The sequence below is a fragment of the Sorex araneus genome, chromosome 2, assembly GCF_027595985.1.
Source record: "Sorex araneus isolate mSorAra2 chromosome 2, mSorAra2.pri, whole genome shotgun sequence".
Lineage (NCBI taxonomy): Eukaryota > Metazoa > Chordata > Mammalia > Eulipotyphla > Soricidae > Sorex > Sorex araneus.
The window spans coordinates 65,124,380-65,151,996 of NC_073303.1; the positions used below are offsets into that span (position 1 = coordinate 65,124,380).

A 27,617-nucleotide genomic window follows, 5' to 3' on the forward strand; every position below is an offset into this window, starting at 1 on the left:
TCCCCAGCACCGCAGGGTCTGTGCAGCATTGCATCTTTGGGACCCTTGCATTGAACTGTTGATTGGATGGCTGAGAGTTGCAGGGAAAGACCCCAGAGGCTACACCCAAATGACTTTGTCTTAAAAATCCCTTTTATATTTTTGAGGGGGTGCTTGGGACACACCAGGCAATACTCAGAGGTTCCTTCTGCTCCGCACTCAAGGATTACTCCTGAAGATGCTCAGGCGATCTTATGGGATGCTGGGGACTGAACCTGGGTCAACTACGTGCAAGGCAAATGCCTTACCCACTGTGCTATCTCTCTAGCTTTTAAAAATCTCGCGAACAAATTTACAAGAGTGAAAATGGAAGAATAGCAGTCTTCTTACATGGAAGAAAGGTAACTGGTATGAAAATTTGTGTCTTCCTCTTGTTAATCAAAGAAAAAAGTGAGCTCTACCACTGATATTTTAGGTATCCATATCTAAGAAAGAAAAGGAAAAAATATAATGCCAAATATGGCCATCTAATTTATTATTTATTATTTCCTCTTCTATTGCTCCTATTGAAAAATTATTATATCTAAACCAATATTATTCTCTTAATCTGGCCATGATTTTATACCATGCCCATCAACAGAGTGCCAAAATTTGTTATCTGGAAGTTTCTTCTCCTTCTTGCCTTAAGCAGTCTCAGATGACAGTTTTATTAATTCATTGTTTGATTCGATTGGGGATTGTCTAATTCTTTATGTTGTTTCTTTATAATCTACATATAAGTGAACCATCTGTTGTTTTTGTTTGGTTTGGGGTTTGGGTTTTAGGGCTTCACCTGGTGGTGCTTACTTCTGGCTCAATTCTCAGGAATCACATATGACTCTGAGTAGTGCTTGAGGGGGCACTACTGTGTATTACTAGGTCGTGGTGTGTGAGAGTAAAAAAGAGTTGTCTGCGTGCAAGATAATCGCCTCAATCCCTGAATATTTCTCCATGTGAGATCTGCTCCATGAGAGATCCTCTTAGATTTGTCTATTTATTTCTGACTCACTTCATTTAACATAACTTTCTCTTATTCCATCCAAATTGAAGCAAACTGCAGGATTTTATCTTTTCTTTCCTTTTTTTTTTTTTCCGGTCACATCTGACAGTCCTCATGGCTTACTCCTGGCTCTGCCTTCAGGAATCACTCCTGGAGGGGCTGTGGTAACCACAAAGGGTGCTGGGGGTCGAACCCAGGTCAACTGGGTGCAAGGCAAGCATCTGATAAGCATTCTCTCCAGCTCCAGAATTGTCTAATTCTTTAGATTAGATTTTATCTTTTCTTATGGCTGGGCTGCAGTTCCATTGTGTATATACACTACAATTTCTTTATCTGCTCTTACTCTGCTGGGCAGTAGGTTGTTACCTGATTGTGACTAGTGAACAACGTGTATCTTTGGGATTAATGTTTATACTAAATCTTTCTTTAAACTACATTGAGGAAAACATGAGCAGGACTCTCTTAAGACCTCAAAGGCTCAAAGGAATCTTTAATGAAAAATCATTGTAAAGCAACAAAAAACAGAAGCAAAGTAAAAATAAACGAACAAGACTGCATCAAACTGAAAAGCTTCTGTACTGCAAAAGGAATGAAGTTTAAAATAAAAAGACACCCACTCCTAGGGTGAAAATATTTGCACATGTATATCAGATAGAGGGCTAATACATAAAGTACATAAAGTGCTCTCAAATCTCAATAATAATAACGACAAACTACTCCAATGCTCACTGGAAGTGGATGGATTTTAGGTTGGTTGTTCATAGTAAGTTAAGTAAGCTAGTAAAAGACAATTATTGGATAGTTTTACTCATGTAAAATATGAATACAAATTAATTGACAGAAAACAACAAAACTTATTCCTAAACTAGGTAAAATCTATGGTAACTTTGAAAGGGATAAGTGACGGAGTAGAAGGAATGGGTAGAGATCTTCTTAATGACGGGCAGCTGCTTTGGAACTTTGGTGGTGGATGCAGGGAATGTGATTATGGAACTAGAGACTGGATAGAGAGTACTGTGGGTAAGATGCTTGCCTTGCATGTGACTGACCTGTATTCAATCCCTGGCATCCTTTATGATTCCTTGAGCACTGTCCAGAATAATTCCTGAGTGCAAAGTCAGAAGCATCCCCTTGAGTATTACTAGTCAGTGTGGCTCCCAAACACACAAAAATAATGAAACTAAGCATCTGAGACTCCATAATTCATAAGATGAACCAATGATTAAAAATAGCACCAAAAAGATTTTTTTCTTTTCTATTTCTTTTTATTGGTTTGGGGCCACACCCTGTGGTGTTTGGGGGTAATTCCCGGCTCTATGCTCAATTCACTTCCAGGGGTGTTCAGGGAACTGTGTAGTGCAGGGGATTGAACCTGGGTCTCCCACATGCATGCTAACAGTCCACTGCATTCTTGCTCCACTCCAAGAAAAAGATTTTAAGACTGAATTAATTTTTTCAATAAAAGAATGCAGCCGCAGGGAATCTTTGTGCTCTTCTAGCTTTGTGTTCACTTGTTTTGATTGCCAAAAAAAAAACAAAAACTCAAAAAATTTTAATTCCCAACTTTGAAAAGTGACCTTTGTAGAGTTTCATGCATTCCACGTAGTAGATGAACCAGGAAACAAGAAACACATAATATCAAAAGCAATGTAGTGTTTTTTTTTTAAAACTGAAGGCAAGTAAATTTTTATCTATCTTCATTGTCATCTAAGGCTGATTTTTCGAATTAAAAAAATTTTTATCTTACCTGCTATTTGCACAAGGACTCCCCAGCCCCCGTATGCATATAATCCTTGGAGGAAGGCCTCTGCAATCTGCGAGGTGTCCGGAATTTCACCCTCAAAAGCTTTCTCAAACCTGGCCAGGTACTCTTTCCTCCCCCTCACCAACAGCACGATTCCAGTTAGAGAGATGCAGCAGAGAACCATCATTTTCACGGCTGTCGTGACAGTCTGAAACCAAGTGATCCCTCGCACTCCTCGGGCATTCAGGATCCCCAAACAACACAGAATGGCTAAAGCCAGACATTTCTTGGGCAGTGCAGGAACGGAACATCCCGGGTAGAAAGGCTGTATAATATACCCTGCGAGCAATAAGCCAAAGGCAGCGTTTTCTGCTGGGGCACTAAAGAGGATAATCCAGACGTTAAAAAAAGCAATCAGAGGGCCCAGAGAGCGTTTGAGGAAAAAATACTGTGCTCCGCTTCTTGGAAAGGTCGTGCCCAGCTCGGCGTGACAGAGAGCTGCCATCATCGACACGACGGCAGAGGCGGCCCAGATACTGAGGGAGACCCCCACGTTGAGGGAGGAGTATTTCAAAACTCCTTTAGGAGAAATAAATATCCCCGCACCGATTATGATACTGAATAAAAATACTGTTCCATGGAAATACCCGATTACTCTCTGAAGCTGAGGACCTTGCATTGTCTTGAATCTGAAATTTAATTGTCAAAGTTAACTTGGATTGAGAATTTTTGCTGCTGGCTACTGGTCTGGAAAACTTGAGGCAGTCTTCTTGTAGGTAAGTGTTCCGCTTCTCTTCTCTTTCAGCGCAGTGTTGACCTGGTAGAAATATCAGTTTAAAGTCTCAGAGCCTTTTGTTCCATTAACGTACAGGTTAAAATTTTTTTGAGATCTCAGGACTAGAGTTTACATGTTTAATATATAAACATTTAATGTGCTAAAACATTTAATCTGTCAAACATTAATGTGTTCAGTGTTCACACATTAAGCATTTAAAAAGTTATGTGCAATCGAATCTGCTAGACACAGCTAGTTGGGAATGATTTCATCGATTTGCTCGAGCAGGCACCAGGTAATGTCTCTATTTGAGACTTGTTTTTACTGGTTTTGGCATATCTAATATGCCATGGGTAGCTTGCCAGGCTCTGCCATACGGGTGAGATACTCTCCGTAGCTTGCCAGGCCCTCCTAGAGGGACAGAGGAATTGAACCCAGGTCAGCCGCGTGCAAGGCAAACGCCTTACCTGCTATGCTATCCCTCCAGTCCAGTTGGGAATGAAAGAAAAAAATTTTCAAGGAAGCACTTTTTCTATGAAAATGTAGCTTCATTGATCTCCACCCTTAGATTCCATGGTGTAATGGTTAGCACTTGGACTCTGAAATTGGGAGGGGTGGAGTGGGAAGTGTGTGTGGGGGTGCCAAGTAGTACTCAGGAAGTCCTGGGGTCCCACTGGTGATTCTTGCCCACCAGTCTGGTGATTCCAAAAATTCCAAAAAGGGCTTGTGAATGTGGTGCTGCTCAGACTCCTAGTCCTGGGGGTGGCAGAGGCCACCCTGCTGGTAGTCAGGGACTCTACACAAGCCCCTGGCTGTGCTCCGGGGACCATATCATTCTTGCATCAAATCCAAGTCAGGTGCATGCTCCAAATGTGCCCAACTGCTGTACTATGTCCTGGCCGCTGGCTGCTGAATTTTCACCCTCAAACAAGTAATTACATTTTTGTTATCAAAGAAAAGTCCATTTCTAAGACTGTAAATCTTTTACAGTTACAATTTTGCGTTTCTTCAGTATGTTTGTCCAACACACCTAACACCTGAATACCAATAGCTCTGCACAATGACTGTCCTTGGGATTCTCTCCACTCTTTCAAATCCTTCTCTGCTCCCCATCCTGTCACTTCATTTTGAAATCAAAGCCTGAGAATATGTTTTGGTTTTGTCTGTTCTCCCGCTTTGATCCTTTTCCTGACATGCAAGAATAAATCATCTGGTATTTGTCTTTTTCAAAATGACTCATTTTGCTTAGCAAGACCCAGAGTCATATATATTGTCATCCCTTCCAGAGTAATATATTTTGATTTTCCCCCATATCTGCATAGTGTACCATTGTGTTCATACAAACACATGTAAGAGGGCTGGGGGCTGATTGCTGCAAGCAGATCGGGGAAAGAGTGTGGGGCGGGGGTTGGGGGAGGAGTGGGAGGGCAGTGGGTCTTGTGGACACTGCCCATCAGTTTTAGGTTTTGGGGGCCACATCTGGCAGAGCTTAGGGGACACTCTGGGCTATCGAAGATAGAGCCAGGGTTGAACACATGCAAGGCAAGCACCCCGCCACTGCAGTATCATTCAGCCCGTACCAGTTTTTAGTCTGAAATCGGGAGCTGCACGGGCCTTTGCACTCTAAGTGGAGGCGGAAGAAAGAGTCTGGCCGCTATTTCTGCTGTAACCCATTTGGCATGGGATGTAGGGTGGTCCACAGCTCTGTGAGAGATCCAAGAGGAGCAGGACAGGAAGATGCTCTACTGAAGGCCGGGAAGGATCTGACTTTTCTTGGTAGTTGTTGCCTTTTGGGGGCTAGATATTCACTCCCATACACCTGGGTGCAAGGCTGAGTACCCCTAAGGTCCCGCATATAGGTAGACAAGACTAGGAGACTGAAGATTTCCTAGTCCTGAAGCTTTGCTTTGTAACTGTGTGGTTGCCCACACCTTGTAACTTAGGGCTTAGAAAACGGCTGTGAAAATGCTGTCCTGTCGCTCAGGGCATGGAACATGGATATTAGTTTAAGATAATCCAGGTAGGGACCCTAGTGATAGCACAGCAGGGAAGGCCTTTGCCTTGCATTCGACGGACCTGGGTTCAGTCCCCGGCATCCCATATGGTCCCCCAAGCATTGCCAGGAGTAATTCCTGAGTGCAGAGCCAAGAGTAACTCCTGAGCCTCGCGGAGTGTGACCCCAAAAAGCAAATAAATAAACAAATCAAGATAATCCAGGTATTAGTCGATGAGATCTCAATATTTGGCTTTAACACTCCCTTCAGTCTATGAATCTAGGTTAAAAGGTCACACTTAGGAGGATGCCTCTAACTGGGAAGAGAAATAGCGACATTGGCTGGGCCCATGGAAACTAGAATGAGTCTTAGGCCAGCCATTGTCATAAAAGTCTATTTCAGGCCCTCTCCACCATCAAGACTTCTTTTCTGACCCAGGCAAACATCACCTCATCTTTCACAACAGTAAAGTGGCCATCAGCTCAGCGTATCATTAGGGAAGAAAATCTCTTGTTCGACAGTGCCAAACAAGAGATTCTGGGGCTGAGGGATAGCAGGGACTGGAGCAATAGCATAGCGGGTAGGGCGTTTGCTTTGCACGTGGCTGACCCGGGTTCGATTCCTCTGCCCCTCTCTGAGTGCCCAGCAAGCTACCTAGAGTATCTTGCTCACACAGCAGAGCCTGGTAATCTCCCGCTGGCATATTTGATATGCCAAAAGCAGTAACAACAAGTCTCACAATGGAGACGTTACTGGTGCCTGCTCAAGCAAATCAAAGAGCAACGGAGTGACAGTGTGACAGTGACAATGCCACTATCTTATTAATTAGTTGTGAGGGCACGAGCCCCCCGGGAAGGGCAAAGAACTGTTTCACTTTACTTTCCTTTACTTCAGAAAGCTCAGAAAACCTTTATCCAGGGACTATGGGCCATTAAAGGATAATGTTGTTAGCTTGGGGCATTTGCCTTGCTCTTGTAAATTTTCCAGAAACATTAATATTTAACTCTCCAAAGGAGCATGCCAGGAAAAGGACCAGTTTGTTTTGCTTCTGCCAAAAAGTCTTCTGTCATTCTCAGAGAAGAGATAGATTTCGCGTGGACATTCATAAGAAAAGTAAGGAATGGAGCAGTTGTGTTTGTGCCAGAAGGAGCAGCTTCATGTTCTCCTTTTGCAAAACAAAACAAAACAAAAAACAAAACCTAAATACAAATAAATGTTGCTTTTACTGATTCAAAGGAGAGGGTCATGAAAACATGAAAATTAGCCACTGCAAGTCTTGGTTTGAGTGAATGCAATTGACTTTTGCCTCTGCATTTACTAAGGAAGCAGTACATTTGAGATTCTGTTCTGGCACGGAAGATATTGACTTTAGTTTTTCTCTGATATTGAAGATGACTTCAAAAATTCAAGGGTTTGTTGCCACCACCCACCTGCTCAGGCTGAGCCTCACGCATGAATGAAGTCCCGTGGAACACAGGTAATACGGAACATAGTGACCTTGGACTCTGGGCTCAATGGGACCCGGAAGCGGAGATCCTCTGCCCGTCTCCCCCAGTCTCCCACAACCCAGGGGTCACTACCATAAGCCACCTCCTGCCGGTGCCAGATAATCTCCTCATTGGCCACCCTCCAGATCCCAGGGCTGCTTTGGGAGCATAAAATGAGGCCCCCATAGCCATGCCATTGGACTCTGTGCCAGGCTATTTTCACCTGGGGTGCCCCAAAGGGAGCCAGGTGAGAGCCCCCCCGCCCCAAGGGACCCAGCTCTGGCAGCCAAAAACCTCAACAGCCTAACTGCTGCCACACTCCAGGCCGCACCCCACATGCTTGGTCCAAGCCTCACATATGACTGAACATATTTCTGGACCACGCAGCCGTGCGCAACACATCATAAGACACCTATCCATTCTCCATAATTACCACACCGTATTTAATGGGGTTCAGATAGTAGAAATCAAATCATAGAGGAAAAATACATATATACATTTATACATATTTTCAGATATATATTCCAAAGCTCATATCACCAAAACTTTAACAACATGTTAGTGATATCATATAGAATGTCTTAATGGCACCTGCCAAAACTGCCAAAATAGAACAATCTTCACACTGTTTCCTATATGGACACTTTTTTTTTGTAAGCATGTTCAGCAGTTCTACAAAACAGACAATATGAAATATATTCATTCAGTTGTGTTTTAGGACAGGGATTGGGGTTTGGGATGGACACAACCCGAATTTGGTGGGGGGAAAATGTAATGGTGGTGGGATTGGTGTTTGAATATTAAATGTAATCAGATACTGTGAACTAACTTACAACATTAAAAAAAAAAGTTAAAAGGTTTTCTAGCTTCAAGTTTTGGCCTAGGGGTAATTCTGGTTAAGAGCAGGTTGGTTACACATCTCATTTCCAGGGGAGGGGTTACTGAGAGCCTCTAAGTTTCTAATAGGGTGACTTTTGGCTCTGCCCCCAAGAAGGGTAAAAGCCTCTCTTGGCCCTATCTCAGAGTGAGAAAATTCCCGGCAGGAAATTTCACTGGCCCTACCATGAAGGTAAGTCTCCTACTAGCAGGGTATTGCTTTTCACTCCTTTCTGAAGATAGGATTAGGGGCAGAAGTTTCCATCACCTCAGATGGTTGGACATCTTGAAAGCCTCAGGTAAAAGAAGCCAATATTCCTTGTCAGTGGAACAATTTAGAGTCTTAGGGCAAACTGCATGACTCTGGTGATTTCTGGCTAGTACCTGAGGCAGCCTCCACTGCTGCACAGACTCTGAACTCTAAACAAGGTAAAGGCTTAGACCCTCCACACAACCAAACCGAGTGCAAACCGAGGGAGTTTTGTCCTATACCTGATAAAACAACAGAGAATTTTACATTACTTTTCTTTTGTTTTGGGGTCACGTCTAGCAGTATTTAGAGCTTACTCCTGGCTTACTCAAGGATCACTTCTGGTGGGCTCCAAGAACAAGAGGGGGCATTGGAGTTTGAACCCAGGACAGCTGAGTGCACAGCAAGTGCCTTCCCTGGACAGGCAGGGAATTTCAGTTCAGGCTTTCTGCAGAAGTAGATGACAACAGGATAATTTTTGCTCATGATGTAGCCCTCAACCACCATAGCTCATCTTTGTTCAGGTAACAGCCAGACCATATGTGACTTTCCTTTAAGGTATGGAGCCAGCTCTCCCGCAATGGAAAAAGTCAGGCTTCAAGTGTTCCAAGCACTAGGGAGTCCGTAGTATCTGCGACTCCTCTAGCATTGTGTGACTTTTATCCCATGTGGATTAAATTGCCTGGGGACCCTCGGCCAACTAGGACACCTAGCAACAGCATTCAGGCTTGATAAGTGATCATAGAGGTTCTAATATCAAGACACACTTTGTGCCTGGGAAATAACTCGAACTCCGCTCGCAGAGTTACTTGGCAGTTTCATGGCCAAGAAAGAGGGGATAAAACATCTTTGGTCTCTGAGCTTAACCCTCAAGGGAAATGAATTCAAAGATAGACAGTTGAATTCATGGGTTACAGAGAAATTTTGTGCATGGGCAGGCACTGAACTCTGCTTTCTGTAGTCATTTTGAACAGAAACAAGAATAATTGTTAACTCACGTTGGCCCGTAGAGAAAGCTGAAAGCAAAACGAGGCTGCCAGGGGTGCAGAACGTCACACACCAGGACGTTCCTGCCATCCCTTCTGCTGTCTGTGGGAATGGCATCTTTTTTTCGCACTCATATTTTGATGATGGGTGACTGCCCATATGATCTGTTGTGGAGATATATCTTTAAGCATTTAAATGTCTTGCTCTCCCCCAGACATTCAAATACTGCTAGTCTGTGTAAATCCCTCTCACGGGCTGTGTAAACCCGTTATGCGCAGGTTTTACATGTGAAAGAATGTCTGTGGGCTCTCCTGGCTTTCTCGCTGCCCGGGTTTGGTGTTCTTGAGCCGCTTCTCCATCCTGGATGGCTGTTGCCTTGGACGAACGAAGGAAGAACAAGGGCCAAGCTGGTTGCTCATTAGTTGTTTATTCAATCTCTTATCTCTCCCAGCTTTTTCCAGCCCTCTCTCTCTCTATCTCTCTCTCTAACCGTGCAATTCTTTCTTTCCCCCATAACCATCTCCTCTATCTCTCTCTGTTGTCTCTTTCTCTCTTCTCTCCTTCTCCTTCAATGCCCCCACAGCAATCAATCAATCCCTGTCTCCCTGCAATCACATTTTTTGCCCCCCCAATCATGTCCCCCTCCCCCAGGAAGCATGATCAAAATGTTTTTCCTGTCTTCATGACCACCTGCAGCCCAGAGGGCAAAACAGCCCTCAAGGTGTGTTTCTCCTTTCCTTAGACTTGCGACTTGATTAACATTTTTAATGTTTACCTAATATTTACCATTCTGTATGGACACAGTCATAGATACTTTTAGGCTTGTAGGGTGACTCTCCTGGGGACATCTCACCACAGACTCAGACTACAATGCTCAGGCTGGATTAATTATTCCTAACCCCAGCAGGGTCCAAATCTAGTTACTACTTTTGGATTATAACAGAATCTGTCCATGGCCAAGCTCTTAACTTAGAGTTAAGCATTAGGCACTTTGGCCAGGCCCATTTTGATGCCAGGGTAGCTCATAGCTCACTGCTTGCCCTGGGTCCATCCAGTCCCTTGTCAGGACCCTGCTTTTGGTTATCTAGTAAGTAAGGGCAACTGAGGCTTAAGTTGAGAGAGCAGATGTCCAGGAGGTAATATTACCTGGAGTCAACCAACTCCCAAGCCACAGGCTTGTCTTTTTTTATATATAATGTAGGAACACTGCTATTTATTCAGCTATTGATTAAGCTGATTGAATTGGGCATGAACTCCACATTACTTTTTAAAAAAAAATTAAAATTTTATTAGTTCACAATGTTTGATTACATTCAATACTCAAACACCAATTCAAACACCATTACACCTTCCCACTACCAAATTCGAGATGTTTCCATCCCAAACCCCAATCCCTGTCCCAAAACACAACCGAAACAATGTATTTTGTATTGTCTGTTAGAAAGAACTGCTGAACATGCTTACAAAAAAGTATTCATATAGGAAACAGAGTGAAGATTGTTCTATTTTGGCAGGAGCCATTAAGACATTCTATAGAATATCACTAACATGTTGTTAAAGTTTGGGTGATGTGAGCTTTGGTATATAATATATCTGAAAATATGTATATATGCACATATATTTCCCTCTATGATTTGTTGCCTATTATCTGAACTCATCAAATGTGGTGTGGTAATTATCATGAATGGGCAAGGAGTATTTAATAATGTGTCATGTGGCTGCAAAAGTAGCCACGTGGTCCAGGAAAAGTTCACTCATATATGAGGTTTGGCCCAGTGCATGGGGAGTGGCCTTGAGCATGGCAGTGGTTGGGTTGTGGAGGCTTTTGGCTGCCGGAGCTGAGTCCCTTGGGGCAGGGAGGGCTCTTACCTGGCCCCCTGTGGGCGCCCTGGTACAGATAGCCTGGTGAGGGGTCAGGACATTATGCAGTGCTATCTTTTGGAAGTTTTCATTTATAGTCCCTGGGTCTTGAACGTTGATGAGATTACAGGGCACTGGGGACAGTTTGCGAATGTGACTGCCAAGCTACTGGAAAACTGGGGACCTAGGGGAAAGAGGCCCAGTCCTGACCCAAGCGGGCCCATAAGTCTCAGTCATGGGTTCCTGCCTACCTCTCGCTACAGGCCCTAACTGCACCTTTGATCTCTTTTGAGTTTATGGGTCTCTGAAATAAGGCCAACAACTGAGCTTATGTAGCTGAACTGGAGGTGGTTTGTGTGTGTGTGTCCTACATACCTAACTTTTGGCCATTTAATTGCTTGGTAAACTTGGTCCCAAGTTATTGGGGTGTGGCCAAAGGCACAGCAGCAATTTTGGGGTATCTGGAAGTCTGAAGGCCCCATCAGGCTGCTGATGCACTTGCCCCACAGGTACAGGTTGACCTGTGGCGGCACCATAGCCCCACAGGCTTGTCTTTTTAACCGTCTTCCTATATCCATACAAAAAGCAATTGCTCTGAAATAGCTAACCATGCAGCGGACATTAAGGAGAATAAAAAGGCAATACTTACAAGTCAGAGTCTGATTAGGAGACAAATGTAATTGACAGGTTGAGGGGCAATCAACAAACACAAGTTCCCAGCAGCCAGGGAGGAAAGGCAAAGCAACGCTATCCTACACTAGCCTGCCTGTTCCAACTTGGGATGAGGAGTCAGAAGGTGTGGGCACTGGCTGTAACCAGGTTACCTGCGGTCCTTCTGCAGCACCAGAGTGTACCTGAGCTGTACCAGAGCAGCTGGAGGGGTCAGCAACCACTGTGTGTGGGGAAGGGGGGCATATATAGTGGGAAAGAAAGAAAAGTATATTGTACTTATATATATATATATTTGTTTTGATTTTTGTTTTGGGGTCATTTCTGACTGTGCTCAGGGCAATTTAAAAAAAACCCAAACCCTTGAAAAGCCTTATAGAAACAACTTTTGCAAAAATATTGTTTAATCCATGACGGTCTGGCTCAGGAAAAGAACTCCGAGTCAAACTTTCATTGACTGGAGATTCTTATTTTTCAGATTACAAAGGTTGATAGCCCAACATTTACTTTGGAGAAACCAAGACTTCACATGTAAATGGGTTGAAAGAATTGTCACCTAGACTATGACCAACCTTTCCTTTTGTTTTCTTTTTGTTTCTGGGTCACACCTCGCAATGAGCTCAGGACTTATTCCTGGCTCTGCACTCAGGAATTGCTCCTGGGGGTGCTCAGGTGATGCCAGGGTTAGGACCCAGGTTGGCCTTGTGCAAGGCAATGTCCTGCCCGCTATGTTATCCCCATGCTTCTCTCCCTTTTAAACTAAAGTTCTTTTTCTTTTGGCCACACTGGGCTGTGCTCAAGGCTTATTCCTGGCTTTGGTTCAGGGATCACTCCTGGTGGGTCTTGGGTGCCGTTAGTGGTGCCAGGCACCCTAGCCGGGTCAGCTATGGTTGAGTCAAGCGCCGTCACTGATGTGCTATTGCTCTGGTTTAGGACCCCTTCTTGGAGGTAAAATCAACACAAGTGTTACAACATAACTCACTCACCAAAATTTGACAATTAACCCGAGCTAATAACAGGGTTAGTAAGACACTGCTAGCACATAAGTCTTGGAGCAGTGCTTCCCTTGATGGATCCTAAGAATAAGGATTGCCCCCCCGCCATAGCCTTTTTTAGAAACCTTAAATTATAAATCAAAGAACTTTTATTTATTTTTTATTTTATTTTTTTGCTTTATGGGTCACACCCGGCGATGCACAGGGGATACTCCTGGCTCATGCACTCAGGAATCACTCCTGGCAGTGCTCAGGGGACCATAGGGGATGCTGGGAATCGAACCCAGGTCGATTGCGTGCAAGGCAAACGCCCTACCCGCTGTGCTATCGCTCCAGCCCCTCAAAGAACTTTTAAGTATTACATACTTTCTAACATGGCTTTCACAAAAGTACAACTCCATCCTAAAAACCAGAATGTCAAGACTGAAAGAAGTGCTCCAGCTTAGGACAGGTCATGCCAACAGCATTTTCCCAGTAATATCCTGGTTCACATAATTTCTCCAAATGACAATTATCTAGAGAGACTCCAGTAGAGTACTATCAAATGCCAGCGATTCATTCCAAGTTTGAAAATAGCTATTGAGGAAAACAATTTGGCTGGAAATTGCAGTTAATGTGTAGTGCTTTCAAGATAAGAGCTTGGTATCAACAGACACCTAAGAAACATTCTCACACAGAGAAAGAATTGACCAATGTAATTCAAGCAGTCATTGGAGGAGAAATTTTACAAAAGAAATGGAGGGTCTTTTGTGTATATGTCAAAGCGTTAAGAGCTCTTCTTTTCAGTAAATATTGTCAAACTTCAAATAAAACCAAATGAAATCATCAAGACTGCTATCTTTTAGATGGTCTATGAATGTATTGCCTCAAACTGTGAACATATACAGTGGGAAAGAAAGAAATATATGGTATATGTGTGTATATTCATATTTATACATATATACATATATGCATGTGTGTGCATGTGTTTTGATTTTTGTTTTCGGGTCAATTCTGGTCAATTCATCAATAGCATGGCCAGCATGCTATTGGCTCTGTGCTTAGAGATAACTACTGGCAGTGTTCAGGGGTCTCTGTGTGGTATAGGTGATCTAATCCTGGTCAGCTGTGTGGAAGAAAATCTCCCTACCCACTGTACTATCTCTCAGGCTCATATATATTTCTATTACAATTATTCAAATTATATATAACATATTTAAAATGCAGTTAACAAGAAAAATATTTGTCCAGCATCTCTCTTCAAAAACTCCTGATTTCTCAGGGGAATCCACTTCTGTTCTTTTCTGACATTGTCACTATATATTTAACAGAATGTTATAATTGTATGATATGTGTTTAGCTATTCAATATTTAGTTAAAGAAATTCAGCTCTTTTATATGCATCCAATACTAATTGGGCAGTATATTGTATTTATATATATTTTTATTTTTATGAATACTTACTAAAATATTACGTATAATTAAGTTATTCCTCCATATTTCAGTAGAACTCTAAAGTTCTTTCCATGTACTAAAATAGCAGTTGTCTTTTGTCTCTTTTAAGAATTATTTCTTAGAAACCATTCTTTTGATCTAATTTGCATCACTTCCTATCTTTGCCACTTTGCATTTGGAGTTCTAAGACTTTCCTTTTTGGGCCAGGAGTTATTATTATTATTTTTTTGTCTTTTCTCTGTTGAATGTTCTATATCTTAGACATCCTGTTTAAATTTTTTTAAATTCACACACAGCTGATTTATACGCACTATAGGAGCAATTTGAGAGGGGTTGTGGCTTTATTAGTGATTTTACTTTCTGAGAATTTCTGAAATTCATTTTTTTTTGGCCTCCCTGGCAGCCTTGATCAGGTACCAGTTTTCTCTACCGGGCAATGTGAATTAATATTTGTTCTTTTTTATGTTTAATTTTCTTATATCACTAATTGATTGCTGCTTCCAATATTGTTCTGTTTTTCCTTATATGTATATATGAATGATTCCCTGTCATTTTACTTCTCGTCACCTGGAAGAAGAAGGTAGCAGCATGTACTGCTATATATATATAATTCAATAGGCTATAATAATCAGAATAATCAGAGAATTCTCGCCAAATTTGGATTACTAGGATCATAGAATGAATAATCTGGTTCCTATATGGGGAGGAGTAGAAGTAGTTGAGGTAAGGAAATGTCGTCAGGTGTTTAGTTGCTGCATTCATTTCTTACTTTAGAAGATCTTATATCTTACTGTTAAGTGTAACATGAAACTTTTTTTGTTGTTTCACTTTTTAGTTTTACTAAACTAAACGGACACTAGATGGCTCTACAAAAGCATATATATTTAGAACATTTAATTTGATGAAAGAATTTGAAAGCATTACAGTCTTACAATTTAAGAAGGACTTACTCCTGGCTCTGTGCTCAGGCATCAGTCCTGGCAGGGTTTGGGGACCAAATGGGCTGCCGGGGATGGAGGTCAGGTCAGTTGTGTGCAGGATAAGCTTATTCACTGTACTATCTACCTATTCGGCTCCTGAACGAGTTCTTCAAATGAGAAAATCCAACTATTTCACTAAGAGTTTTCAGAGAAAACTAGAATTTAGAATTACACATTAAGCCATAAAAAAAAAACCTTGTATGTGATAGCATAGTTTTCATGTCTAAATTAAATGTTTCTGTTGAGTTCCACTTTCAAATATAATAGCAATTATCTTAGTCTTTAACGGATAGATACTTTGTAGATCACTGTCATCCCGTTGCTCATCGATTTGTTCGAGCGGGCACCAGTAACGTCTCTCATTGAGAGACTTATTGTTACTGTTTTTGGCATATCCAATACGCACGGGTAGCTTGCCAGGCTCTGCCGAGCGGGCTCAATACTCTCGGTAGCTTGCCAGGCTCTCCGAGAGGGGCATAGGAATTGAACTCGGGTTGGCCGCGTGAAAGGTGAAGGCCCAACCGCTGTGCTATCGCTACTACATATTTTTTTCTAATTCTTTTTACAGATTTTAAAAAGAGGTTGCACAGGAATTAGCATAAAGGTAGCAGCTACATATTTTAAGTTTAGAATTGGCAAAAGACTTAATTGCTGTCCCTTATTAGTACACTGATTTTAAAATCACAATGTGAGTATAAGGAGAATGTTGCTATTTACTTTCCCTTAGGAGAAAATTATTATGATTAACACTATTATTATTATTCTGTATTTTCAAGAATCTGGTTGAAAGTGCCATGAAATACCAGTGGAGTAATCCTGTGAATAGGAGTAATAGATAATGCCTGAGCATCCCTAGGCCAGAAGGAGAAGCATAGTTGCGGACAGGATGGCTGGAACAGGGATCTGGAAACTGTCTGCTGTCAGGTGGCCTCAGTTCTTGTGCCTGCGTTGGTAGCAGGAGGAATGCTGGACTTCAGACAGCGATCATTTGCCAAGGAATGTAGAAACGTTTCATTGTGTTGGTGTGTGCTGGCTGAGATGTGCCTTTGCTAGAGAAAAAGAATTCTTCAATTTGGAAAAAAACTGGGCTGGAACATTTTCTGTATCAGAGTTTCTTCCCTTTTCCTTATCTCTTTCTTTCTTTCTTTCTTTCTTTCTTTCTTTCTTTCTTTCTTTCTTTCTTTCTTTCTTTCTTTCTTTCTTTCTTTCTTTCTTTCTTTCTTTCCTTCCTTCCTTCCTTCCTTCCTTCCTTCCTTCCTTCCTTCCTTCCTTCCTTCCTTCCTTCCTTTCTTTCTTTCTTTCTTTCTTTCTTTCTTTCTTTCTTTCTTTCTTTCTTTCTTTCTTTCTTTCTTTCTTTCTCTCTCTCTTTCTCTCTCTCTCTTTCTTTCTCTCTCTCTTTCTTTCTCTCTCTTCCTTCCTTCCTCTCTCTCTTCCTTCCTTCCTCTCTCTCTTCCTTCCTTCCTCTCTCCCTCTCTCTTCCTCCCTCCCTCCCTCCCTCCCTCCCTCCCTCCCTCCCTCCCTCCCTCCCTCCTTCCCTCCTTCCCTCCTTCCCTCCTTCCCTCCTTCCCTCCTTCCCTCCTTCCTTCCTTCCTTCCTTCCTTCCTTCCTTCCTTCCTTCCTTCCTTCCTTCCTTCCTTCCTTCCTTCCTTCCTTCCTTCCTTCCTTCCTTCCTTCCTTCCTTCCTGTCATTCGACGCCGGCACACTGGAGTATGATCCCCCCTGCCCCCCGAGGTCGCCGGACTTACTCCCTATGGGAGAGGGAGTGGGAAGGGGAAAAGCTGCTGCCCGGACCCTCTGCTCACCGCGGGATTCCTGCCGCGCCAGCGCCGAGAAAGAACGTGGCAGAGCAGAGCAGGGGAGTCTGGTGGTCAAGCAGTCTCCGTTTATTGACTCTTTCACAGGGTTTTTATGCATACAACCGGGGCGGGGGGAGGCATTCCACGCATGTATCACGCTTATCTCGTCGAGAGCAGTACGGACGCTAGTTAATGATTTGTATTCCCCAGTCTCAGGGCCGGGTGAATAAACTCAGGCAACAGTTAACTGTCACGCCCTCATCTCACTGTCTCCTCAAGCAGAGTGCCCGTGCGGGGAGTGTTGGAGCGAGCCCCTGGGCCCCTGGACACAGGGCCGGCTCTTGCTTCCAGGGGCAGAGGCTTTGGATAAAGTCTCAGGCTGGCCACTGAGACCCAACATCTCCGTCTTTTTGTTTTATATAGGAGCCAGCTGCCGGGGGCTACCCGACAGCCTCACGCTGGGCCTTAGGGGCCTTAGGTTGCCTACTCTGAGTCTTACCCATCTCTGGCTCCCCGACCCAGCGTCTCTCACCAGTGGTGGCTATGTTGCACTTTCTTGCACCCCTTCCATGGACAAACGCACCCAGACCGCATCTCCTGGTGGTGGGTCTGCAAGTCTATCTACTGCATGGCTGAGCTTAACCACCGCCCCAAATCGGGTTCTATCATCTGAACAAGGTGGTTTACAATACATGGCCCAAGTGTTACAAGTCGCAATAGTAAAATGACTGGCCCAGCCAAGGCAGACACAAGCGTGGTAAGCCAGGGTGACATGCCAAACCATCTCAAACCATCCTTCTTGTGCCTCAAGCTCCCTTTTCCATATAGCTGACCCAGCTCGCAATTTGGCCATAGAATCACGTACAACTTTTTTTGTGGTCAGCATAAAAGCAACACTCCTCCCCTAGTGCAGCACACAACCCCCCCCTGCTGCAACAAGAATAAGTCCAGTCCTCTCCTGTTCTGCAACACCACTTCCGACAGGGACTCTGGGACTTCTCGAGATGAGTGATGGAGGTTTCGGTCCTCTCCAGGTCCTCATTGATAGCTGCTCGGAGAGATGAGAATCTGCTCTGCTGGGTTGTGAGTGAAGCGATACCAGTCCCTGCTCCTGCCAGTCCAATTCCAAACAGCGTGGCTATAGTCAGAGAGGATATCACCTCCCTCTTCCAAATGTGCTGAAGGGTTACCTGTGGGGGTTAAAGAATCTCCTTCTTAGAAGAGGAGATAGGGAAGCACAGTGACCATCACATAAAATTCATTTAGTTCCATGTTGAAAACATTGATTTTCAATTATCTAAGAGCACTGTAACAGGAGTCTGGATACTAGAACAATTCTGTAAATATACTTTAAAGAGTTTTTATAGCAATATAATTTGATTACAGTTTCTTTTCCTCAACACACAACCTCAAACTTCCTTTACATCCATTATGTCCTGCAACTTTTCCACTTCAAAACCAACTACACTTTGACAGGATAGCTCTCCTACTTCTCACTGATGATATCTCCATCTATTATTTTTCTGACTTAAGGCATATATCTATATTCCTTATAGTCATCCCACAAGTTTAAACTGGACTTGGTACAACATGATCTCACAAGTTTGGACACAAGTCAACAATCATCTTATTTAACATGATAAAACTATTCTGCAGTACCATTTCACAAGCATTACATCAGTTCTGTAGATTTTCAAAAAGTTTTAAAGATGCTCACAACTAAAGTTCTTACAACATATATTCACTGGGCAAAAGTTCACTTTACATTAGCAATTAAGCGGAGACATCTTTAGAATTCTGATTTCTAGGAAAACACAGATATAAGGATTAAACACTCATAGATTATCATGAAAAAAAAGATAAAACACTCATAGTTTATCATGTGTGCAAAGTTCTCTGACGATCAGGATTAGATTGATACAGTAAATCCCAGACTAAGTCCTCAGGCCACGTTCAGCTTGTCCTTCCCCATGAGGGTCCCGTGTCCCTGACTCTTCCTCAGATTTCTTTGTGACTTCCAGCTGAAATCTGTTCTGCGCTAAAGTTTGGAGGGTTGTGAAGTCTCAGGTGGTCTGGGGATTGAGCCAGGAGCATGAATTTTACTCCAGATGAGGCTGTAGCAGGACCCAGAGTGAATTAGTAGGTCTATCATCTGTTAAAATATAAGCATTAGACGTTTCCTTCTATAAGGTTTCCCAGTATTTTTTTAATAGTTTATTTTTAATTAGTGAGTCAACGTGAGGGTACAGTTACAAATTTATACATTTTTGTGCTCATGTTTCCCCCATACAAAGTTTGATAACCCATCCCTTCACCAGTGCCCATTCTCCACCACCAGTAAACCCAGCGTCTCTCCCAGCCTCCCCAGTCCTGTCTCCCCCCACCCCACCCTGCCACTATGGCAGGGTATTCCCTTTTGATCTCTCTCTCTGATTAGGTGTTGTGGTTTGCAATAAAGGTGTTCAGTGGCCATTGTGTTCAGTCTCTAGTCTATATCTGGCACGCATCACCCTTCCCCCGCATGACCTCCTACCACATTTTACTTGGTGTTCCCTTCTCTGAGTTGCCCAGAATGAGAGACCAGCCTCCAAGCGATGGGGACAACCTCCTGGTACTTATTTATACTAATCTTGGGTGTTAGTTTTATAGTCTATTATTCTATGCTCCACAGATGAGTGCAATCTTTCTATGTCTGTCTCTCTTTTTCTGACTCATTTCACTTAGCATGATACTTTCCATGCTGATCCACTTAAATGCAAACGTCATGACCTCATTTTTTCTAACAGCTGCATAGTATTCCATTGTATAGATATGCCAGAGTTTCTTCAACCAGTCATCTGTTCTAGGGCAATCGGGTTTTTTCCAGATTCTGGCTATTGTAAACAGTGCTGCGATGAACATATAAGTGCAGATGTCATTTCGACTATACTTTTTGGCTTTTCTTGGATATATTCCCAGCAGTGGTATTGCTGGGTCAAATGGGAGCTCAACCTCTAGTTTTTTGAGAATCGTCCATATTGTTTTCCAAAAGGGCTGAACTAGTCGGCATTCCCACCAACAGTGTAGTATTTTTTTTCTTTTTCTTTTTCTTTTTTCTTTTTGGGTCACACCCGGCAATGCACAGTGGTTACTCCTGGCTCTGTACTCAGGAATCACCCCTGTTGGTGGTCAGAGGACCATATGGGATGCTGGGAATCAAACCCAGGTCGCCCGCATGCAAGGCAAATGCCCTAACCGCTGTACTATTGCTCCAGCCCCCCTTTTTTTTCTTTTAATGCAAATATAAGAATCAATTGTTTCCCAAGCCTTTCTCATTTACAAAGGTGCAAGGACCAAATACCTGTAAGAGTTAGCAAGTCTTATCTGCTGAGCAGAAGTGTGATCAGAACTCCTTGTTGAGGCTAGGGTGGGTCTGGATATCCAGTGTAACTGAGGCAGAGCTTGCTGAGCTGGGAATACAGGGGGATGGGCAGACCCAGGGGAAATATTTAAAAACTCTCAGGCTGACACCTGAGATTTACCCCTTATAATACAGAGCCGTATGCTAAGTAGCTTTAAAAATTTTAGTTACCAGAAGTCTCAGAGATCAAATAAAACACAGGCATGATAAGTTTTGCAACCAATTTTGCAACTCTAGAAAATCATATTTTAAACTGAAGCATTACTCTGTGAACCTGTTTCCATGTATCATAATTATTTCAATTCACAACATTCTCTAGGTCAAATAATCCGAATAATTGGATTAGAATCCAATGCAGATACAATATGTACATTGGTATAACAGCATAAGACCTTTAGACCCTCAATTTTTATGAAGCATGGGAAAACCCTCTTTGACTTAATTTCGATAGTTCGTGTACCTTAGTTATTTCAAATCATAAGCTATCTACACCAGATACTTTTATTATTATTTTTTTTAATTTTTTTTATTGAGTCACCATGTGGAAAGTTACAAAGTTTTCAGGTTTAAGTCTCAGTTATACAATGCTCGAACACCCATCCCTTCACCAGTGCACACATTCCACCACCAAGAATCACAGTATAGCTCCACCCTGCACCCCCACACCCCTAGCCCCCAAACACCCCAGCTCCCCCACCCTTAGCCCGCCCCCGCCTGTGTAACTAATAAATTTCACTTTACTTTCACTTTTATTGCATTCAATATTTCAACAAAACTCAATATTATTGTTTGGAGAGTCTCTCCCCTAAAGTCGGACCTGCTGAAAAGGAAGCATTAGATAATTTGTTTTCCATTGCTGAGAATGAAGAGGTATGAGGTCGAGTGACTGCACCTAGTGGCCTCACGGTTTTGGGTTTCTGTATTTTAGTATTTTAGTAACTAAGTCCAGAGAGATTTCTGCCAGAAGTTGCATCATTGCCAACTTGTACTTCTCAGTTACAGTATATTCCACATATGATTGCAATCTTTCTATGTCTGTCTCTTTCTTTCTGGTTTCGATGTCATTAATTTCTGCTCTAATTTTTATTATTTCTTTCCTTCGGTCTGGTTTGGGGTCCTTTCTCTGGTCCTTTTCTAGGGTCTTGAGTCGTGAAGTCAAGCTATCTATGTGGGTCCTTACTTCCTTCCTGAGGAATGCTTGGAGAGCTATAAATTTTCCCCTTAACACGGCTTTAGCTGCGTCCCATAGGTTTTGGTAGCTCGTGTCTTCATTCTCATTTGTTTCTAAGTATCTTTTGATTTCTTCCTTGATTTCCTTCTTGACCCACTCATTGTTCAACATGGAATTGTTTAATTTCCAGGTGTTTGATTTGATTTTCCGTATTTGTGGGTGGTTAGCTTCTATCTTCAGCGCATTGTGGTCTGAAAAGATGGTTGATACAATTTCTATTTTTCCGATTCTATTGAGGTATGTTCTGGGGCCCAGTACATGGTCTATTTTTGAAAATGTTCCATGTGCACTGGAAAAGAATGTGTATTCTTTCTTTTTGGGGTGTAAGGCCCTGTATAGGTCTATTAGGCCTCTCTCTTCAATTTCTTCATTCAGAGTCAGTGTTTCCTTGTTGAGTTTTGTTCTTGTGGATCTATCTAGAGGTGATAAGGCCATATTGAAGTCTCCGACTACAATTGTGCTGTTAGTGATGTCCTCTTTGAAGTCTGTTAGGAGTCGTTTTAAATATTTAGCCGGTCGTTTGTTAGGAGCATATACGTTTAAGAGTGTGATTTCTTCCTGTTGTACATATCCCTTGATAAACAGAAAATGACCTTCGCTGTCCCTTTTGATCTTTTTCATCCTGAAATCTATGTTGTCGGATACCAGGATGGCCACTCCAGCTTTTTTAAGGGGGTTGTTTGCTTGGAGGATTGTTTTCCATCCTTTGACTTTGAGTCTATGTTTACTCTGTTTGTTCAGGTGTGTTTCTTGCAGGCAACAGAATGTTGGGTCTAATTTCCGGATCCATTTAGCCACTCTGTGTCTTTTGATAGGTGCATTTAGGCCATTGACATTGAGAGAGATTATTGTGATGTGGTTTTGTGTCATCTTTCTGTGGGATTTGTTGTTCTTATGGGGCTCCTCCTTGTCTTACAGTAGCCCCTTTAGACCTTCTTTCAAGATTGGTTTTGAGTCTATGAAGTTCCTGAGCTGTTGTTTATCCGAGAAATAGTGTATGGTTCCTTCGAGTTTGAGTGAGAGTTTAGCCGGATAAAGTATTCTTGGTGAGGCATTCATTTCGTTGAGTTTTTTCACTATGTCCCACCATTGTCTTCGGGCTCGGAGGGTTTCTTCTGACAGATCGGCCGTAAATCTGAGGGGTGCTCCTTTGTATGTGATTTCCCTCTTTGACCTTGCTACTTGTAGAATTGTGTCTCTATCTACAGCATCCGCCATTCTGACTATGATATGCCTTGGAGTCTTTTTATTTGGGTCTCTTTTTGCTGGCACTCTTCGGACTTCTTGTATCTGGACACCTGCCTTCTCCAGCTCTGGGAATTTATTAGTGATGATGTCTTTGACTATGTTTTTTTCATTGGGGTTACTTCCCTGTGGTTCTGGTACTCCAATGATTCTTATGTTGTTCCTCTTGAAGTCATCCCCCAGGGCTCTGATTCGCTCTATAGCCATTTTGAGGTCTTTCGCCATTATTTGTTGCTGTCTGTAAGCTTTCTGCAGCTCATCCTCAAGCTCGCTGATTCTGTCTTCGGCTGTAGTCATTCTGCTGTTGAGGGCATCTAGTGAGATTTTTATTTCATCTACCGATTGCTTTATTTGTGAGACTTCCGTTCGAAGGTTTGAAATTTCTGCTCTCATTTCTGCTCTCATTTCTTCCTGTATTTTCTTGGTAGACCGTTCCAGCGCTTGATTCATCTCCTCCCTTAATTTATTGGATGTCTGTTCCATAGTTGCTTGGAGTAGGTCGACTCTCCTCCATATTTCCTCTCTGAATTGTTTATCTGAGAGGTCGTAGATGTTGGGAGACTCTTTTGAGGTTTCTAGTATCTTTTCTTCTCCCTCTCTTCGTGGAGGGGATTTTCGCTGTTTCTTCATATTGACACGGAAGTGCAGAGTTGGAACCTTGTAGTTATTTATTCCTCTTCCTTTTTGTGGGAAGAAGGGGCTCCGATTGTGCTAAACTTCCCTTATTCACTGATAGCTTTTATACTGTCAGCCTAAGCTAATGGCTATTTTGCGTAAATGTTTGAGATCGCAAAAGTGAGTTTTCAAAGGAATACACAGTACGGATTGAGCTGAGGTAGCAAAGAATAACTGCGGCCGCGTTAGCATTGGCCGCTCTGAGAGGAGGCCACGCCCACTTTAGACCACGCCCACTAAGACACAGGCCACGCCCCCAGTGTCTTCCTGTTGATGGGGGGGACGTGCGCAGTTACAAGCCGGTTCGGGAGACGGGGTGCGCCGGGCGAGCAGGGAGTGACTTCAGAAACTCGGGAGACAAAGACGGCAGCGGGAAGTGGGGGAAAGGGAGGGCCTCAGGGAGTTCTTTGAAGGAATGAATTCTATCAATTGTGGCCAAAGGAGAAGGCATGGAATGGTAAAAAAAAAAAAATAACTGCGGCCGCATTAGCGGCCGCCACTCCGGAAAGAGGCCACGCCCACTTTTTAGGCCACGCCCCCTGAGATGAGGACACGCCCCTAAGCAGCAGAGTGGGGATTGGTCAGGATCGGACGGCGGCGGCGGAAAGGTGCCAGGCAGGGGCTTCAGGAGAAGCCCCGAGCCGCGGCGGGCAGGGGGCGGGGAGGGGGCTTCCTGTCTCTTTCTTTCTGACTCATTTCACTCAACATGATACTTAACATGTTGATCCATTTATATGCAAATTTCATGACTTCATGTTTTCTGACAGCTACATAGTATTCCATTGTGTAGATGTACCAGAGTTTCTTTAACCAGTCATCTGTTTTGGGGCACTCTAGTGCTTTCCAGATTCTGGCTATTGTAAACAGTGCTGCAATGAACATAGAAATGCAGATGCCATCTCTACTACACCCTTTTGCCTCTCCGGGATATATTCCCAGGAGTGGTATTGCTGGGTCAAATGGAAGCTCAATTTTTAATTTTTTGAGAATCGTCCATATTGTTTTCCAAAAGGGCTGAACCAGTCGGCATTCCCACCAGCATGAAGAAGAGTCCCTTTCTCCCCACATCCACGCCAACACTGGTTGTTTTTGTTTTTTGGGATGTGGGCCAGTCTCTGTGGTGTGAGATGATATCTCATGGTTGTTTTGATCTGCATCTCCCTGATGATTAGTGATGTTGAACATTTTCTCATGTGCCTCTGAGCCATTCGGATTTATTCTTTGGGAAAGTTTCTGTTCATTTCATCACCCCATTTTTTGATCAGGTTGGCAGTTTTCTTCTTGTGGAGTTCAACTAGTGCATTGTATATCCTTGTTATCAACCCTTTATCGGATGGGTACTGTGTAAATATCCTTTCCCATTCTGTAGATTGTCTTTGTAGTTTGGTCACTGTTTCTCTTGAGGTGCAGAAGCTTCTTAATTTGAGATAGTCCCATTTATTTATCTCTGTTTTCACTTGCTTGGCCAGTGGCGTGTCAGCTTTGAAGATACCTTTGGCTTCAATGTTGTGGAGGGTTTTGCCGACCTTGTCTTCAATGTACCTTAGGGATTCTACACCAGATACTTTTTAACAATTCCATGATACAAACATATTTTCAGACACAGAAAAAGGCCTTTGGTTCCTACCAAACTTTTAGGTATCAGCATAGAAAACATTTTCACTGCCGCTGTTTGTGGAAGCATAAGAACACTTTATTTCAATGGCTGTTGTACCTCTTGTTCCTAGAGTGGCCTTAACTTTTCATTAAAGTTGACTGAGGCTAGCATGAAGCTAGTAAGATAAAGCCTTGCATTCTTTGTACTCTTATCTCACTTTAGTTTCAGACTCTAGCTTTGCAGCTTTTCCTAGATAGTGCAGATCCTGAAGTTCAAAAGAATTTCAACTCTTAATGACTATTAATGTTCTACCAATAAGAACTTTAGGTTGAGAGTTTCAATTTCTCTGTAAGTGCCACGTTCTGATTAAAAGTCTATGTTTAAACCTGGTCTAACAAATTCCCAAAATACCTAGACCTTTTAAATTGCCGGGCTGTACGTCGCTCTGACCTCTCTTGATAATTTTGCTTGCCCAGAATTTCTACTGCTGACTTCTAAGTGGCTCTAACACTCGAGTGTTCTACACAGACAGACAGACAGACAGATAGACAGACAGACAGACAGATAGACAGATAATAAATTGACTAGAAACACCACACACACATGTACACACGTCTGCAGTTGATCAATCGATTTGACCCTTCAAAAATGGCAGGGAGAAAATTGATAGACTGAGAAAGGAAGGAGCAGTCCCCAGGGTAAAGTAAACCCTGTTGGCTGATTGGGAACATTGTTCCCCGTTTCCCAGTCTGACCAGCCAGCTTCCTTCTTTAAAAAAAAAAAGGGGTCAAAAAGCATTTATGTTGGTATAAGCTGGTAAAACTTTTTAAAAGTTGTTGAAACCTAAGGTGGTCATATGGTAGCATTTTTCTTTCTTGGTCAAGGCTAGTTCTGTGGCAGGGAGGTGGTATCTCCTTATCAGACCGGGGGATAGGCTGCCTTAGTGACACACTTCTTTGTTTCTGATATCAAACAGTTAATCATAAGATCTTGCATTTTCCACTCCCCTGAGGCTTTTCATGTCAGACACAGGGGTGTTCCAGGGACCAGCTGACTGCCTGAGACGCCCCTGGGGTCAGGGCCTATCAGGTTAGTCTCTAATCCTCTAACAATTTGTGGGCAAATGAACCCCATGTTCCCGGTGGGGTCTACCCACTAGACCAGATCAGTGGTCTCGAGGGTCAGCTGTCCTCCTCCTATCCCTTTGACCCCTGGCCCTGCTCTCAGGTCCCATTCTGGGAGGACCTCCTCAATCCTAATCATAGTCCTATCTGCGGCTGAATCCAGCTGCCCTTTGAACTCCTTGCTGTCCAGCAGTACGGTTGTCTTTGGTCGAATCCCCCTGACAATGGGAAAGCTCCAATGTACATTGGGGTCTTGCCCCCTTCTGTTAACGAGCTTGGGGGTTGCCCCTCCTGTAGTTCATTCTGAATCTGTAAGGCTGCGGCCAGCACCTGGGTCTGCTGCGTAGGGAACCCTAAATCTTGGGTAGCACATGTCCAATTATCTATGGGGCCGGTTTTCATGCCCATGCAAGCAGTCCTATGCTCTGTAGTCGTCCTATACCAACAGTGATAAACTGATCTCTCAGCTGCGCTAGGGGAAACTTGTGCTCCATGCTCTTTTGGACCTTGTCAACAAAGGTTAAGAGGTCTTCCCCTATCTTTTATCGCATTCCACCTGGGGGTGCCTCAGTGGGACCCTTCCTGAGCTTCCACCAGGTTGATAATGCCAAGGTCTGGGATGGCAGCCTGCTGGAGGCCTGTGTTCTACTGATCTACTGTCCCTGACAATTGCCCATATGTTATGGGGATGGGGGTTGGGCAGCAGCATTGCGATCTGCCTGCGTGTGGCATTCTTCCTTAAAGAAAGTGCCCCATCTTATGAACTGGGTGCTGGGGAGCTCTGCTCGACAAAGGGCTCTCCAGTCTGCAGTGGTGCAGGGCTGATGGGCTGGCCCCTGGAGGATGGTATCAGTGCACAGGGATTTGGGTCCATCCTCAGCCACTGCCTTTTTTAAACTCTTTCAAGTCCCCAGGTTCCCAAGGATACCAAGCTCCAGATCGGGCTCCCCCTGGGTTGAGATTGACCAGAAAGGCCCAGAGGGGTTTCTAGTATCCTTCTCCAGTCTCGGGTCAAAAAAGGGAGCAGAGGCCCCTTCTGGAGGGACTGTGGTGGGAGTGTGTTCAGATCTGTCTCCCCCCAAAATCTCTTCAACTATTTCATCCTCTATATCCTGACCGGTGAAGGGCGGTCCTAAAATGACTGTTTGCTTAGTATTTGGAGAGATGCACTCTCTTTCCTCCTGGAAGCACGCTTTTAGGGCTGCTACAGTCTCATGCAAACCTGGGTGGGATTTTTTTTCAGCCTGTTCTATAACAATCGTCTCTATCTGGTCCAAGGTGTCCCACGAGAAGAGGTCCCCCAGTGGGAACCCAAGGAGCCACATCAAGAATAGTGTCCTAAATCTTAGCTGCCCTATCCTCAGAAAACTCTAGGCCCCGGCTCATTAGCAGATAATGCAAAGTTTTCAGAGCCGGGTGATGCACCTTCTGAATGGAGTTGCCCATATATTGGGGAATCTAGTGGGGTCGAGAAGGTCA

At 43.4% G+C, this 27,617-nt stretch overlaps 1 protein-coding gene across 1 annotated transcript in view; it reads right to left on the reverse strand.

Moving 5' to 3' along the window:
* SLC7A13 (solute carrier family 7 member 13) overlaps positions 1–26,540 on the reverse strand; it is a 39,628-nt gene extending 13,088 nt beyond the window's left edge. The window contains exons 1-2 of the mRNA XM_055124430.1: positions 26,335–26,540; positions 2,766–3,451 (exon numbers count right to left, since the gene is read on the reverse strand). Of these exons, the coding sequence (XP_054980405.1) occupies positions 2,766–3,451; positions 26,335–26,540 (892 nt within the window). The remainder of the gene's footprint in view (positions 1–2,765; positions 3,452–26,334) is intronic.
* Positions 26,541–27,617: the final 1,077 nt, after the last annotated feature.